The sequence below is a fragment of the Hibiscus syriacus genome, unplaced genomic scaffold, assembly GCF_006381635.1.
Source record: "Hibiscus syriacus cultivar Baekdansim isolate YM2019G1 unplaced genomic scaffold, ASM638163v2 tig00001120_pilon, whole genome shotgun sequence".
NCBI lineage: Eukaryota > Viridiplantae > Streptophyta > Magnoliopsida > Malvales > Malvaceae > Hibiscus > Hibiscus syriacus.
In genome coordinates this window covers 146,700-162,651 of record NW_024061845.1, presented here as the reverse complement: position 1 = coordinate 162,651, position 15,952 = coordinate 146,700, and the positions used below count along the sequence as shown (strand labels likewise).

The window sequence follows — 15,952 nt, the reverse complement described above, 5'->3', positions numbered from 1 at the left end:
AGGGTTAATTTATACTAGACAATGGTGTGTGTGTGTGTCTCTCTCTCTCTCTCTATTTATATGCATGTCGTATCTATAGAGAGAGAGAGATAGACACCCCCCAATTGTCTAGTATAAATTAATCCTTTTCTATCTAACAAAAATGACGTGTATATATGTTATTTTAAATAAATATGTGATCATACTTCATCGGATAAACAGATTAGTCCGTCTGTAACTATTTATTTTGTTATCCCAGAAATAATCGAACACAAAACAAACCATACCAATAGCTTTTGAGCCTAAGCATGACATCAACATAAAAACTGATCATAAGTAGTACTATATAAGTAAATAAGTCTACAGGTAATAAAGATTGATACAATAGTGTGTAGCACAAACCATAGCAGAGTATAGGGAACAGGTCAAAGTGCTTTATAGATCAGAAGGTGATCATTGTTCGACAGATTTTTATTTTTAGTATGGTAACAGAGTTTCTTGAGCCCTAGTGCAGGTTCCCTGGTCCAGAATGCAGCTGGAGTGTCCTGCTCGGGATCACTTGAAGAACACCAGGTTGTTCTACCACATACAATTACAAAAATCATATTACTGAGCATCGTACCAGATGTTCTAATACTGCATGTAACAAGAAATTTTATGTTCACAGAAAGACAAAAAGGTATATACCAGCCTTTCTATGATTCCTTCTCACAACAAAACCAACCTGCCAAGTAAAACCTACACCCCAAATCGTATAATCATTCATACCTAACTTTTCTTTCCAAACTTGTTTTTACACTTCTATTCCAAGTGTCAAGAAACCTATTTAAACCTTATTTCCCCCCCCCCCCCCACATAAAAGAAAAGAAAGGAACGTATAATCCTTAACGGGAGATGAATCCTAAAAACAGTAAGAAAAGCTCAAGTGCTATAGAGTTTAACTAACGAGAAAACAACGTCAATTTGTTAATTATAGAAAAACCTGCATCAACGCACTAAATAGGTTCCTTCCCTCCTTTTATCTTTAAAAGAAAACTAAATAGCATTTTTTATCATGCACCGACTTTGGCGTGCGGATGCTCCATCCAAAACCTCCTCATAGTAACACCAGCAAATATTAACTCTACAAGTTCCAAGTCTCAAATTCTAAAAAAATGAGATGTTTTTTCAGGAGATTACTCTTCCTCAATGATGAATTGCATGAGAAATTCATTTTACTGATTGAATAATTTATTTTACCATTGAGTAATTTCCACACTAGTATTTTCATTTTACTCTTGAAGCATTTTCCTTTCTGCTATTTGTTTTAATTTATTTCCTACTTCAAAATCGCATGCTAATACTGATAATTCAGGAACTTAATTTTTTAAGTTCGCATCTAATCCTAATTCTTAATAAAGAAACCAAAAGAAAAACAGAAAAGTATTAAGAGAAGGCACATACTTGATATCTCGGCAACCTGTTCGGGAGTAAGCTTGGCGGAGAAGCCGCTGGCAGCCGTCTTGTAACTGTAGATCAGGGCATCCTTAGCAGCTTCTTCGCTGCCGAGGACGGATGCGAGGGTTCGGAGATGGTAGGCTTCAGGCTGCTCATCCTGAGGCTTCTCGGTGTATATGATGTGGACAGCCGCCCCCGCCCCCACCTCCGGCTTCGGCTTCGGCTTCGGGGACGACGACGATAACGATGATTTCGTAACATCTGCAGATTCAGCCATTTCGATCAAACAACACAAAGCAATTATCAAAAACAATAAAACCAGAGATATTTTTCTGTTCATATCGAATATATTTGTTTGGCTCTGCTTTTTTCCTTTTAAATTCGAAGGTCCGCAATTTTGACTTTTTTCTTTTACTTATCCCCTAAGTTAATTATATATACATATATATGAAAAATTATTTATTTACTGAAATTCAAAAATTGATTACACGTAAAATAATTAAAACGTTTTAAGACGTTCAGAAATTAATATCTTACCGAAAAATATATCGTCTTGTAAAATAACTGAAGCACAAAGAAAGATATTAATAAATACTAATTATAATAAATAATAATACATACAAATAAACAAATAGTGCTGAAAATAAATTAAATAAATTTTCATTAGAAAACAGAAATTAAACGACTAGATACTGTTTAATTCATGTACAATATTAAATTAAAAGAAACAAAACATACGAGGGTTGGATTTAATTAATAAGAAATTAAAAGAATGGAAAGATTGTGAGTGAAATTTACCCAAGATCTGTAGAGATGGGCATTAGAATTGAGCTACTCTAGTTAAAATGATATTATTTTGAAGTGTCAAGAGTCTTTTTTTTAATAATATATTTTTTCTATGTTTCAATCATCGTTGTTTGTATGGTTAATTAAATTTATATTAATGTCCTGAGTCTGAATTCGGGAATCATTTCTCTTAGAAGTATTTCGATTTTAGTGAATTTAAGTTAAAATTATTTAATTAATTTTTGTTGATCTCATTTTTTTATCGTTAAATAGTTACGATTTTTGTTGTCTTATTTTCGTGAATGTAAGTTAAAACTATTTGATTTTAATTTTAGAAAAATAAAATTAAAATAATGATGAGTATTTTATATATTTATTTATTAAATTTTAAAAATAACAACTTAGACTCAAATGATTATTATGAGAAAAAAGAATCACCAATAATATTCTAAAGAATAGTCCTTATCACCATCGCTACCCCAATTTAGTTTTCCTTCAATGCTAACTCCTTTTCTTTCCTTATATTTTCCATCAATGCCTTGCCCACTGTCATGGGGTCGATTTTTATTTAATTAATGTTGATAAATAATATAATATTTCTTTAATATATTTTAAAAATATTCCAAATTATATACATGTCTCTATAAATATATATATATAACTGTAGATATGAAATTAAAAAGAAAAAAAAATAAAAATCAAAGAACCGCGTATACACAAACTGGTCTCCTCTGTCCCTCCTTTTTTTTTTCTCTATAGCTATGGCTTCTTCATCCACTAAAAAAATTGACTCCATACTTTCGGCGACCAAATACCCTTCTTCCCGGCGAACGCCTTCGTTCTCTTCGTCATCATCTTCGTCGTCGTCGTCAGCAACATTATCATCTCCGTATTTTCAAGATGATTCGCCTCTTAATCCGGTGGCTCCGGTCCGGTTTTCAGCCGTACCATTTTCTTGGGAACGTTTACCAGGAATACCTAAGAAGCTACAAAACCACAAGAAGAAAGAATCAATCAAGTTGCTGCCACTGCCACCGCCAGCTACTCCACCAACCTCAAGGAAGAGCATTTTGGGAAAGTTGCTCTCTCGGAAGAAAACTTCCACTGCCTCCTCCGTCTCCGCCGCTGCTGCTGAGAGTTTCCGGAAGGACCCATTTTTCACGGCGTTGGTTGAATGTTCCAAGGATGACGACGACGACGAAAACAAATTGTGGAGAGCAGCAGGAGCTAAGGTTACAAGGAGTATCAGTGATAGGTTCGGATTCAGTAAGATCTGTTTCAAAAAAAGTTATGCAGTTTCGGAATCAATGGTCTATCTTCCAAGTGCTAGTAGCAGAACAGGTAATTATGGCCTACTTAATCGTGGCTCTCGTTAAATGCAACACCCATTTGTTCTCAGTTACTTGGATTACTGAATCATGTTTATTTTTGTTTTCTAAATCTTTGTATTTTCTATGCAATATGAGGGGAAGAATGATGAATGATGAATGATGGTGTCTTCAAAGACTGGAACTCGTCAGTAATGCTCCATGTGATGTTTAATGAGTATATGAGTGAAGATTACATTACTCCATCTGGGAGTTAAGCTAAGCGGTGTTTCTGTATATGTATCAGCTTCTTTATTAGTATTCATTTGTTCTCTGCTATTTGCAGTGCTGCATATTCTATACTCTTCTTGCTATTAATATAAGGGTAAACTTGTATTTACTTACGTAACCATTACTTCGGTTCTGTTCTAGTCATTAAACTATTTTTCTAAATATTAATAATATTATATTTTAGTTTCATTTTAATCACTCGCTATTAAAAAAATTAAAGATGATAGTAACATGTCATAATTAGATAATATCATGTTATCGTTAAAAAATAAAAAAAATATCACATCAATAACTTTATTATTGTTTTAATAGTGGGCGACTAAAATAAAATTAAAACATAACATAGTGATGATTTAAAAAAATAATTATATGTTCAAAATAAATTTAAAATGATAGTTAAAGGACAAAATACATAATTTACCCTTAATATAAATGCTATCTATTTTAAATTTGTAAAGAAGAAATATATATGAGACTCAGTTTAACATCATAATTAAATTATAGATGTGTTTGATCTTTTCCGTAAAAAAATGTTGTCAGTTTTTATGTTATATATAAAGATAGTATTTGTTTAATATATTTTTTAATCATTTATAACGTAAACAAACATTATATACTCTAAAATGAATAACATTTACCGTTTAACCATTGAAATTATTGGATGGATTCAAAATTATATGAGTTTAATTACTGAAAATGTGGACAAATAATAATTAAAAGGCACGATCCATGTCTAATATTAAATGCAATGTTTGTAAGCAAAACGTGAATGGTTACGTCTCTTACAAGATTCGACAACCGTGTATATGCATGAGATCAGACATGAATTTCTTGCGTTTGAAGTATTGTCCACACCCAGCATGCATATACTGTCACATATGGTGCAATAAATTTGGCAGCAACCGCAAATTTGATTAGCAACCCCACCGTGCTCAACTCGAATGCAACCCTCCTTTAAATGTGGGGTTTTGCTTTTCCGAAAATAAAAGTAATGAAAAGGGTGTCATGAGTCCAATGTCTAATTTATAGTCTTTTATTGATACAATTTAATTCTATGCTAAATTTATTGAGTGATATCAATTGTTAAGGAAGTGTTTTTATCTCTTAAAGTTATAGGTTCGAACAATTATATCAATTTAAAACACCTTTCATTTCCTCTATAAATTTATTATACATAAATATTATGTAGAGTATTAAACTTATCCAATGTATTCTAATTAGTAGTATAATTGTTATTGTAATTAAACTCATTAAGTGATCTAAGTAGTAAAAAAGAATATTTTTTCTCTAAAACTTTTGAGTTTGAATAGTTGCGTGACATGTATATTATTAATTGATTAAAAAGATTTTAAACAAATACTATAACACCCTACACTATTTAAAAAGAACAAAGCTTGAAATTTGGTTTGGTTTGGGTCACATGTTAAAAGAAGCATGGCGGTTGGCATATGTAACAGTCATCCGGGTGTTGTGCAAATTTTGTTCTCAAATGTTAATTTATGTTACACACCTATATCTCATGACTCATATTTCACTGAACCTTATATATATTGACTTCAGTTTCTTCTTTTTGGTTCTTTGCATTATATCCAAATAATTCTAAAAAGGGGGGGGGGGAAATGTCAAGTGGGAGATCATCATCAACGGTAGTAGGGAAGAAGAGCAAGAAGACAGCATCAAACTCAAAGTCAAATGCAGTATCATTGCGGGACAAGTTAAAAATGGTGGAAAACGAAGAAGATGCGTTGCTTAAACACATAGATGATCTCAACAACTGGGTATCTATTATTATTATTTAAACAAATTCACTCTCTCATTTGTTTCGATTCTTGCTGCTAATGGATCTGGTTTGAAACAAACACAGACGGATGCGATAGATGGTATGAACGATGAGCAGTTAAAGGCATACCTTGAAAACAGACCTCAAGAACTGAAGAGTGTGAATAACCAGAAGAAGAAGCCTGAACAAAAGCGAAAGCCCAAGGTAAGGGAACAAACCTTCACATTTTCCTTAAAATATAATGATAAAGCTAGTGCTGATACAGGTCCAGAAGATTATGAAGTCCAAACCTTCAACATGCAGTGGAATAATGGCCTCAGTATGGAAGTTCCACAAGGAAGACGATGATAAAGTTAACAAAGGCATCAACCATACAATTCCAGCTGCTGATTAGTAAAACTCTGTTTGTATGATGCTGGTATCTTAACTTTAATAACTATAGTTTAACCATTAATTTTCATTTACTATCTGTGTATCTCTTTCTTTATTGCCATCAAAGATGAAATAATTTCAGCAAAGAACATAGATCTACTGGTTAAATTGATCCCAGACTAATAATCAAGGATTGGATGTCTAATTATCTTAACAATCAAAGGAAAACCAAAACATCCATACAAAGATATTCTACTGGTTGAATGTTGTAACAATCAAGATCTTCTAGTTCTGTTGACTAATATTTTTGCTGAGCAAGAGCACGGGCACGTCAAAGATTACAGAGGAAAAAGAAGAATAAATCAAAAGGAGTTAATTGATGTTGGGCTAGAAGAGAAGCTAAAGAAATATATTTCTTAGATCTCTCCTGCGTCTATTTATATGGTAAGGCCATTCCAATGGAGGAACTCTGGGCTTGTCACATTATACAAGATAATTGTTTGGTAACATTTTAGTTATGTCAGTCATATATGATTCAATTCTTTTGATTTGGATGGAGAACCACAATCGATAATCGATAGTGAAGTTACAGACAAACTCAAGAAGTCTACTTTTTCAATCTTTACTGAGATATTTTATTCTGATCATTGGTGTCGGTGTGAGACCTAGCATTATAATTCCTAGTTATAGATATGCATAATAGAATACAATTGTCTAACACTAAATTTGGTCATAATAGATCTCAAAGGCCTGACAGTTAGGGTGTATATTTTCGGATATCATATATTATCTGATCCAAAAAATCGGATCATTAAAATTATGATGAATATTTGGTTCGAAAAAATCGGATATCTAATTTTTCGGATATTTGAAATTTTGGATCATGAAAATTATGATCAATATTCGAAATTATGACAATAAAATAATTATTTAACATTTAAATACCGTAAAATTGTCTCATATATACAATTAAATAGCAGAAAGCAATGTAGAAAGAGAAATCGAAGGCAAAAACCGTGAAGTGCAATAAAAAAAAACAGTAAATGTAAGTTTACATGAGAAATCAGAGTCAAACGACCAATATAAACGGTGTAGGTAGAAAAACCATACGCAAAAGACAGGCAAACAACATTAGCAAGTAATGAAAATTTTGAAGGATGGAAATAAGGTTTTTTAGGATTTTGGCTCGTCATAGATAGAGAGTTAAGGCTTGAGAAGGAGGATCGGTCTCTAGCAGGGTTTCAAATAGCGGTCTAATAGTGGTATTGTGACTGTTATATCGCGGTCGCGGCGATATCCGAAATTGATATCTTAGAAAATAACGATGTAAAACGGGATCACACTAATAACGGCGGATCGCGACCAAACACGGTAATAGTGAACCGCTATTCCGCTATTATTCCTTTATTTTAATTTTTTTTTATAAAAAAATAGTTTTTTTATTAAAAAATCAGCTCAATCGAAAAAATTCACGATCGCGATATCCGCAATGACCGCGATAGCATCCGTTATATCCACAACCGTGATAAATAAAACTCTGGTCTCTAGAGTCCGGAAGAGTGAGGCGTTAACATTGAGCAGCCCATTAGCAATGGAAACTTATGGTGAAATTTGAGAGACGGATTTCCTTCTTCCTCTTCCCTGTCGCGAGGCTGGTGTAGTGGTGTGGATCGTGGAACTGGAGGACGCTGAAAATTTTAGGAATTCAAATTAAGGGTTAACTGGTTAAGACATTTTAGATAGGTTTGGGCGGGTCGGCTGGCATTAGTGGATTAATTATTTATTGAGCAGCAGACTATCTATATTTTAAAATTCTAAATTTTATCTCGAATAATTTGAAACGAGGATTGATTTGTACATGATCTTATTATCCGATCTTTTATCCAGATATATAATCCAAATTATCTAAAAATAGATTGAATGTCTAAATTTTCGGATCAAATCAATAGATTGGATCAGTCGGAATGATTATTTTGTACACTCTTACTGTCGATAGTTATGTCAAATGACTATGATCGTTTAAGGAGTATGAAACTCTGGAGAGTTTTTTTTTTTTTTATAGGAAAAACACTGCATTAACTATTCAAAGCATCCAAAACCAAAACCACAGAATTTGAAATACAAGAAGGGACTTCTGAAACAAACCAAAAGCCCATTGAGCTAATGAATGAGCAACAACATTAGCAGATCGCCTAGCAAGGATAACCTTAAAGTCGGGTTATCCTTTAGCAAAAAATGTGCTTCAACCAGATGGGTAGCAACAGTAGATAAGTCCAAATCAAGGTTGGCAAGTCTGTTGACAATGGTGAGAGCATCGCCTTCAATCAGGACATTTTCCCACCCGTTTTCTGCAGCAAGAGAGATTCCCTCAAGAAAAGCACGTGCCTCAGTCAGCTCAGTAGAGAGGAAACCTTAAAATCTACGAGCGTGGCCACCAATGACTAACCTGTGGTGGTCTCTAGGCACCACTTCAATAGCAGCTTATTTCGTGTTAGCACGTCAGGCACCATCAACATTGACTTTCACGTAGCCTTGCATGGGTCTCGACCAAACCTCTTTATTGGTCCCAGGAGAGGAGGATTTCACCCTACGAGCAGAATTGGTAGCTGCAGAGAGTAGAAGAAAGGTGTTATCATGCACAGACCAATTTGGGATCAATGATCTTGTCACCCCAATCGGTCAAGGAGAGAACTTCCTTTGCATGTTGACAGTCTCTAAGGGCATGCAAGGAAGTTTCAACATAAACGTTGCAAATATAGAAAAACTTCACGACCACCAAAAGATAGAAGGTTTTGGGTCCACCCTCTAACTCAGACTTCAAAGGAGAGTTTGATAGATAGAATTGTTGCTTATAGAAGAGTATCTTCAGAAACATGACAATCATTTGCTCACCAAATATTAATTATTTAAATAATTTTTATATTTTAAATCACTATTTAATACGATATTAATAATAATTATTATTATTATTTTTCTTTTCTTCATAGGCAGTCTTGATATATCATTCGTTCTTCGTAGTTTATTTAAATATTAATTACAAATATATATCATCAACAAAAATCTTTTACGAAAAAAATATCTTTAATGTATAAAATAATTTAAGAATTATTGTTATTTTTAGAGGTTTTAAATTTGAGCATATCGTTTACAATATTGCTGGAGTATTTATTGTCAAATGATAAAGAATATTTCAAATATATATTATCTCGTAATCATTTTAGATTAAAAAAATATTTTACTTAAACTTTTACATACCATCTAAGCCTTTAGATTTTTTTTTGAGTGTATTGATTCTTTGAAAGCTCTGTTTCTAATTCTAACCAAATTAAGTTTTCTTTTATAGACTATTATTGCACCTTTAAATGAGTATTTTTTTTTTTTTTTGTATTTAAGTCAAACTATGCTTCAAACGTGTAAGTATAAGGTTGATTGTTTAAGTGTAAATAAAAGATTAAACTTTAATTCGGTATAAATTAATGGTCAATGCTTAATAAAAATACTTCTAGAAAGGTCAATTATTCATTTAAGTGTGTAAAAAAAACAAGTGAATTTTAATGATTTCCAAAAAAATATTTTAATAGATTCAATTTTTTTTAAAATGTATAACATTAAAAAAATTATTAACGTTTGACTAAATAATCACTTTGACCCTTATTCTTTTTTTAGTGTTTTAACCCATAATGTTTCAATTTGGGGCAAAAAAACCCTATATGAATAAAAATCGTTAGTTAATAAGGACTAATGCTAAAAAAATAGAGGTTTTTGTATCCTAAAATGAAATTTTGGGGCTACAATGCTCCAAAAAAGAATAAGGATTAAAATGTCTATTTGGTCAAACACTAGGGACTTTTTTGTCTTAAAATGAAACGTTGGGACCAAAATACTTTAAAAAAAGAATAGGGAATAAAATGACTATTTTAATAAATATTGGGGACTAATTTGAAATTATGCCTTTTTAAAAAGTAATACAAACTTATGAGTCAAACTTGGGTGGTTGTCGTGCTTAGACACATACGAGTCACGCGGAAAGCATTGTTTGGGAATTCAACTGTGTAACCTTCAATTCAAACTTGTACCTAAAAAAAAGGGTATGTTATTATAAATACATGAATGTATGATATAAATACGATAATTTTAAACATAATGTAAAATTACTGTAAAATATATATTTTGTTTCATTTTTTTAAAATAATTTTAATGGTTATAAGATAATATTTGTCCATGATTTTTAGTAGTCATTGGCAATACCAATACAGACGTAACAACTTAAACCTAGATCTTTCAAACTAGGAAGAAAAATATTTTATTTTACTACTGAGATCATCTAATATATATTTTATTTCATATTTAAATTAACATATTTAATAATTCATTTTTAGCAGTCTAACATGCTAACACACCAAAAAAACCATATATATAAAATAATATAGACAGCTTTCTTTTTATATGTATAAATGGTGGAGTCACATGAGTTTTTTTTGAAGTCTCAAAACTTATATAATTTTTTTATAAAAAAATTGAGATCACTTTAAACAGTTGTTAACATCTTGTTTTTTAAAGAAAATTATTTTCTAAATTTTATATAAAAATATTTTTTTTAAATAATATTTTTTTTATAAAAAATACCAGTGTCTTTTTAAAAAAAAAATTGATATCACAATTAAATTTTTCTTACTACTTGAATGTGTATAAATATCCATATATATATATTTTCCATATGTATTTGTCGCAACCGTCTTTCGGTTGGGTCCCGGAATTGGGCTTCGACTTGAAAAATGTAGATTAGAGTCACCACCGATCATTTATTTAAAACAAATGGGTTGATCGGATACCCTATTTCTTACATGATCTGCGTCTTTCCAAAGATGTGTCGGGTTCGGGAGTCGGTTACGGTCAAGGAAGGATTAGCACCCTTAAACCATCATTTCGGTACTACGTAATTTCCAGTTGTCTTTGATTAAGAAAATTACAAGTTAAATTAAAAGGTAAAATTTGATCCGAATTACTTACTCTTAATGAGTTTACGAAAATACCCTTAAAAATAAGATTTTAAAAGAAAATAATAATAATAAAAGAAAGTAACAAAACTAAAGAGTAAACCAAGGAAATAAATGAAATCAATAATAATAAACATAAAATAATTGGATGAAAAAAAAATGAAATAAAATAAAATAAAATAAATGAAGATAAAATATATATACAAAAAGAATAAAAAATGTAAAGTGTTTTTTTTAAAAGAAAAATAATAATAAGAACAAATAAATTAAAAATATAATGAAAATAAATAAATAGTATAAATAAAATAATTAAAAATATATATATATATATAAAAATGTATGTATAATAATAAAATACTAAATAGTAATAATAATAAATGAATGAAAAATAAATATACATATAATATTAACTAAAAAATAGTAATCATAGAATATAAAATAAAATAAAGTAGGAATATATATATATAACGTTAGGAAAATATAGTAAAAAATATATAGTAAATAAGTAAACATAGATAAAAATAATAATAATATAATATATATATATATATATAATAATAGAAAAATAATATAATATAACTCAAAGAAAAATGAAAAAAAAATAATAAATAATATAATTAAATATAACATATATACATATATAATATAAGGGTTAAATTAAAATAAAAATGAATTAGAAGTCAAAATTAAAAGCCAAATGAAGAAAAAAACAACAAAACACGCGGATCCACACGACCCGTTTATAAAAATCCGAATAGTTTTTCAAAAACACAAGCCTCGAGGACTAGATATACAAAAATAGATCTCGAAAACGCCTCCGTTCATCGGCCAAAAGCACTTCTCTCAGTTTTCTTTCGAAATCAAAACACAACAAGGGTAAGGAAAAATAACATGCGAAGGTATGAACTTTACCTTTCAAAATATAAATGCTTCGAAAAATGGCTACGAGTTGCTTGTAATTTTTTGCTTGGTATTTCGTATATCCTCCTCCGAATGTGTTACAATAGTGAGTTACAATGACTATTTATAATGCTTGTGGATCCTATCTTTATGAGTTTAAATAATAGTAGAACTCTATCCTATTTTTAAGAGTTTGAATCCTAACAAAATTCTATCATATTTTTAGGAGTTTGAATCCTAGTAGGACGAAAAGGTGTGTTGACAGTATTTAAGTGGTTTGGTGTTTGTTAGGTATGTTTTCCACTTAAGTACAAATATAAAGATTTTATATTATGATATAAATTTATAAAATTTCATAAGGGTAATTTTTATATTTTTAGAGGAGATAAAAATAGAGTATCAATAAAAAATATAAAAAATAATTAAATTATATAAAAATTTAAAATTTTTAGAAACGAGGACTACCTTGTTAACCTTGATCCATCTCTATATTTTTATTTTCTTTTCCATTAAATCATTAAGCGAAAAACAATAGGTGCTTTCTTTTGTTTAACAAGGATAATAGATTACAAGCTAAGCACTAGTACTTTATTTAACAAGGATTCAGAAACGATGGGTATTTTATTGATTTGTTGTACTGTCTTTTTATTTGTTTAAAATGGGATATTTTGGATGCAATTAATTATGGTTTTCGGATGTGGGTGACTTTGATTAGAATAAAGTGGCAACGGTGAAAATCATAGTTTATTGATCAAAATTAAGATTCAATTATGATCCAAATAATATTTTAGTTAGATATACAAAATTATGAACACAAGTAATAGAAATTGTGAGCATATATATATATAGAGAGAGTTATGATCTACTTACATAATGTAAAATTATTTAATTTTACACGGATTTAAGATTATTGGATAAATAAAAATAAATAACTCGAATTTAATATCCACATGTCTTTTTTACTAAATGTTTTAACGTGTTTTTTATGAAAAGTGATATATGCATGTTTGCACGTACATTGTAATTTGGTACGTTCTTTATTTTTAATAATTTTTTTGGGTAATTTGTTATGTAAGAAATGAGTATTCTTTTAAATATATCTTATTGTTAATCTAAAAATAAGAATTCTGATTTTATTGTCATTATTATTAATTTATTTAAATTACATATTTTATAAAAATAAAATCAAAAATTGTTTTCGATTAAAAAATAATATAAAATCTTTTATAATTTTCATATTATAAATCATTTGAAATGATCATCCAGTTCAGTTGGTAGAACACAAGGTTCTTAACCTTGAGGTCGTGGGATCGAATCTCATGGAGGACATTTTATAATTTGGAGGTCTCCTATAAAAACTGTTCTCAACCTAGTGTGGGGTCAAACTACTATTTTACCTCACTAAATTTATACATGTAAACGAGGACTTTCTGCATTAATTGAGGTAACAGATAAGATCTCCACTTCATTCGTTTGACATTTCAAATTAGGAGAATCCAATTCCCTATAAAATGGAAAATGTTGCTTACAAGTTAAATCATAATGGATATTGTGGGTCATGTATAAAATAAATACTTACCGAACTAAACAATGGATCTGTATCCATTTTTGTTATTTTAAGAATTTTTAATTGTTTTTTGAGAATTTCAAAATATATATTAATGCAGGGTAAACATTGGTTAGCATTTCTAGCAGTAAGTGTAATTAGTTAGTTTTTTTGAAATTGGGTTAGATCCAATGAGATCCGGATCCGAGTTTTGTGATAAACCAATAACGTTTAATTCGAGTTTTGATGGACTTATTTTAAGTTTGGATTAAAATTAAAACTCTAATTTATGATGATTCAAACAAAATTTAATACGTATAATTTAAATTTTGTATAATGGAATCATATTATCTTTATATTATCTGAACTATTATTAAAAATTTAAATAAAAACATAAAATTGATCAAATAAAATATAAATATAAATATACCCATGACCCATCACTCTCGCGTTTTTTATTTCGCGTGATTCATATCTGACACTGTTTGCAATGACGAATGATTTTTAAACTAATAATATATAAATGAGTGATTGGAATATACTCTTTTATATATTTTAGCATGTCTTTTTTTAAAATTAAAATATAAATATATTTGTAAATGTTATAGGTACGTATGCCAAATTCAAAGTGTTTTGTTTCTTCCTACGTCTCACCTTATAAAAACCTTTAATCTCCATTTTTAATTGATTTTTCTCTTTATTTATCTAGGAAGATAATGTATACGTCTTTGACTCAAATATTTCAACAGTTAGTTTTAATTGATTTAATGATTTTGATAAAATAAATCAATATTATTATATCTTTGTAGATGAACTTCGAAAACTACTAGTCATCCTCTAGTCAAATATCTTTGGATAGATCTTTTTATTTATCAAAACTTTTGAAAAGCTCAATTCTTTCTAGTTAACTATAATGTATCGACAAAACTTTTGACAAATTCACATTATCTATTAGGTGCAAAATATAAGAATCGGTCATTAAATCAATTTAATATGTTGATTTACTAGTAGTCTTAATGATCCTATGTATGAAACCATCCACTAGAGTCATTATAAAATACTCTTTAGTTATTATTGAGGAAATGAGACATGAGACCATCTACGTCATAAAGACTAGGTCTTTAAATGAGATGAATCAGATCGTGAGTTACTCGATATTGACTCGATAAATACTCGACTTGATCTCGAGCTCGACTTGAATTCTTAACGAGTCTAAATGAGTTACTTCATACTCGAATCGAAAAGCTTGAGAGCTACTCGAAAAAAATATTAATCTGTAAAAAATTATTAATAATATTAATTTTTATTTTTTTGAGTTTTTTTAAATACAATATAAATGTATTTAAGATTCATGTTCGAGTTCGAGCTTTAATCGGGTTAAGTTTAAGATTTTTTTTCAAGCTTTTTCGAGATTCGATTCATGGTTTCAAGTTCAAGTCGAGCTTGAAAATTTTAGTCTCGCGAGTTTTCGAGTTGAGTCGAATTCCATTTCAGAGTTTTCAAGTCGAACTCCATTTCAGAGTTTTCGAGTCAAATCGAGCTCAACTCGACTCGTTTACAACCCTAATAAAGATCATCATCTTTCTCTATACCCAATTTTTTCTCATAAAAGACACTGGCTAGTTGCTACTCTCTTACTAATTACAATTTTCAATCTAAATTAGAAAAGGGTGAATTGTGAATGGTCTAGCTTATTTCTATTATAATGTATACATTTTGATATGTAATCTTTTTTATTAATCTGGATGAATACAATATAATATTTTTTTGAAAGACTTTTAATCATTTGATAATGAAGGTTTATGTATATTGGCAAACGTAATACTCAACCCGAGACTTCAGACTTTAAGAGATAATAAGAATCCTTTAACTATCAAGATCATTTGATTTATGTGTAATTTTTTTAATAGATTGATATGTAAATTTTAAATTAACTATATGCTATCAGATATTCTAAATATCTTTTATTATATTTGTATCATATATAATATTACTAGGGTTGGTATTGCATATGAAAAACAAGACACCGAGTCTGAAATGTACACATTTAAATCGTTTTTGTACTTTTAATAGTGGTTAATAATTATTACGTAATTGAGATATTTGCACTCGTTACTTCAGCCCCATCATCGTGGTGTTATGTTTAAACAAACTAAATCACTGAATAAGTTTAAATATTTAATTTAAATAAAATTATTTTTAATAGATATTTAAATTAAATAAATTTTAAATGAGACAATTGAATTACTTCTACTAAGAATATTAAAAATTAAATTAAATAAATCCGAGTAATTAAAATACAATATTGAGCCAGAGCTTAAAATTTAAAAAGCAAACGGATAAAATTTAAGACAACGTTTTTGTTAGAAAGTAATTGAAACCAAACCTTAAACATATTGAATTTCAATTCAATATAAACTCAGTTTGACTTTAGGGCTTAAATATACAAAAAGGTGTCTAACGTATGTCTGTTTTTTCAGTTTAGTGTCTAATATTTTTTTGTTTCAGTTTGGTGCCTAACGTCTCATTCTGTTACTCCGCAGCAACCGACGACCTC

General features: G+C 29.5%; 3 protein-coding genes across 4 annotated transcripts; 2 read left to right on the top strand and 1 right to left on the bottom strand.

The window, feature by feature from the left end:
* Positions 1-391: 391 nt before the first annotated feature.
* LOC120121189 (subtilisin-like protease SBT3.17) lies at positions 392-1,810 on the bottom strand. Its single transcript, XM_039140614.1, has 3 exons — positions 1,656-1,810; positions 1,423-1,610; positions 392-558 (listed from the first exon to the last, which is right to left on the bottom strand). Exons 1-3 carry the CDS (start codon positions 1,754-1,756, stop codon positions 485-487), a joined length of 363 nt encoding a protein of 120 aa, XP_038996545.1. The 5' UTR covers positions 1,757-1,810; the 3' UTR covers positions 392-484.
* A 1,093-nt stretch (positions 1,811-2,903) lies between these two features.
* LOC120121160 lies at positions 2,904-3,874 on the top strand. Of its 2 annotated transcripts, none has more exons than XM_039140601.1 (2): positions 2,904-3,543; positions 3,675-3,874. In XM_039140601.1, exons 1-2 carry the CDS (start codon positions 2,964-2,966, stop codon positions 3,677-3,679), a joined length of 585 nt encoding a protein of 194 aa, XP_038996532.1. In that variant the 5' UTR covers positions 2,904-2,963; the 3' UTR covers positions 3,680-3,874. The 2 variants fall into 2 exon arrangements, with proteins under 2 accessions (XP_038996532.1, XP_038996527.1); XM_039140596.1 differs by having other exon boundaries at positions 3,669-3,874.
* A 1,545-nt stretch (positions 3,875-5,419) lies between these two features.
* LOC120121177 lies at positions 5,420-14,905 on the top strand. The gene is made up of 5 exons (XM_039140608.1): positions 5,420-5,578; positions 5,665-5,784; positions 5,846-5,973; positions 8,940-8,942; positions 14,892-14,905. Coding segments are annotated over exons 1-4 (408 nt in total). The 3' UTR covers positions 8,941-8,942; positions 14,892-14,905.
* The last annotated feature ends 1,047 nt before the right edge of the window (positions 14,906-15,952 follow it).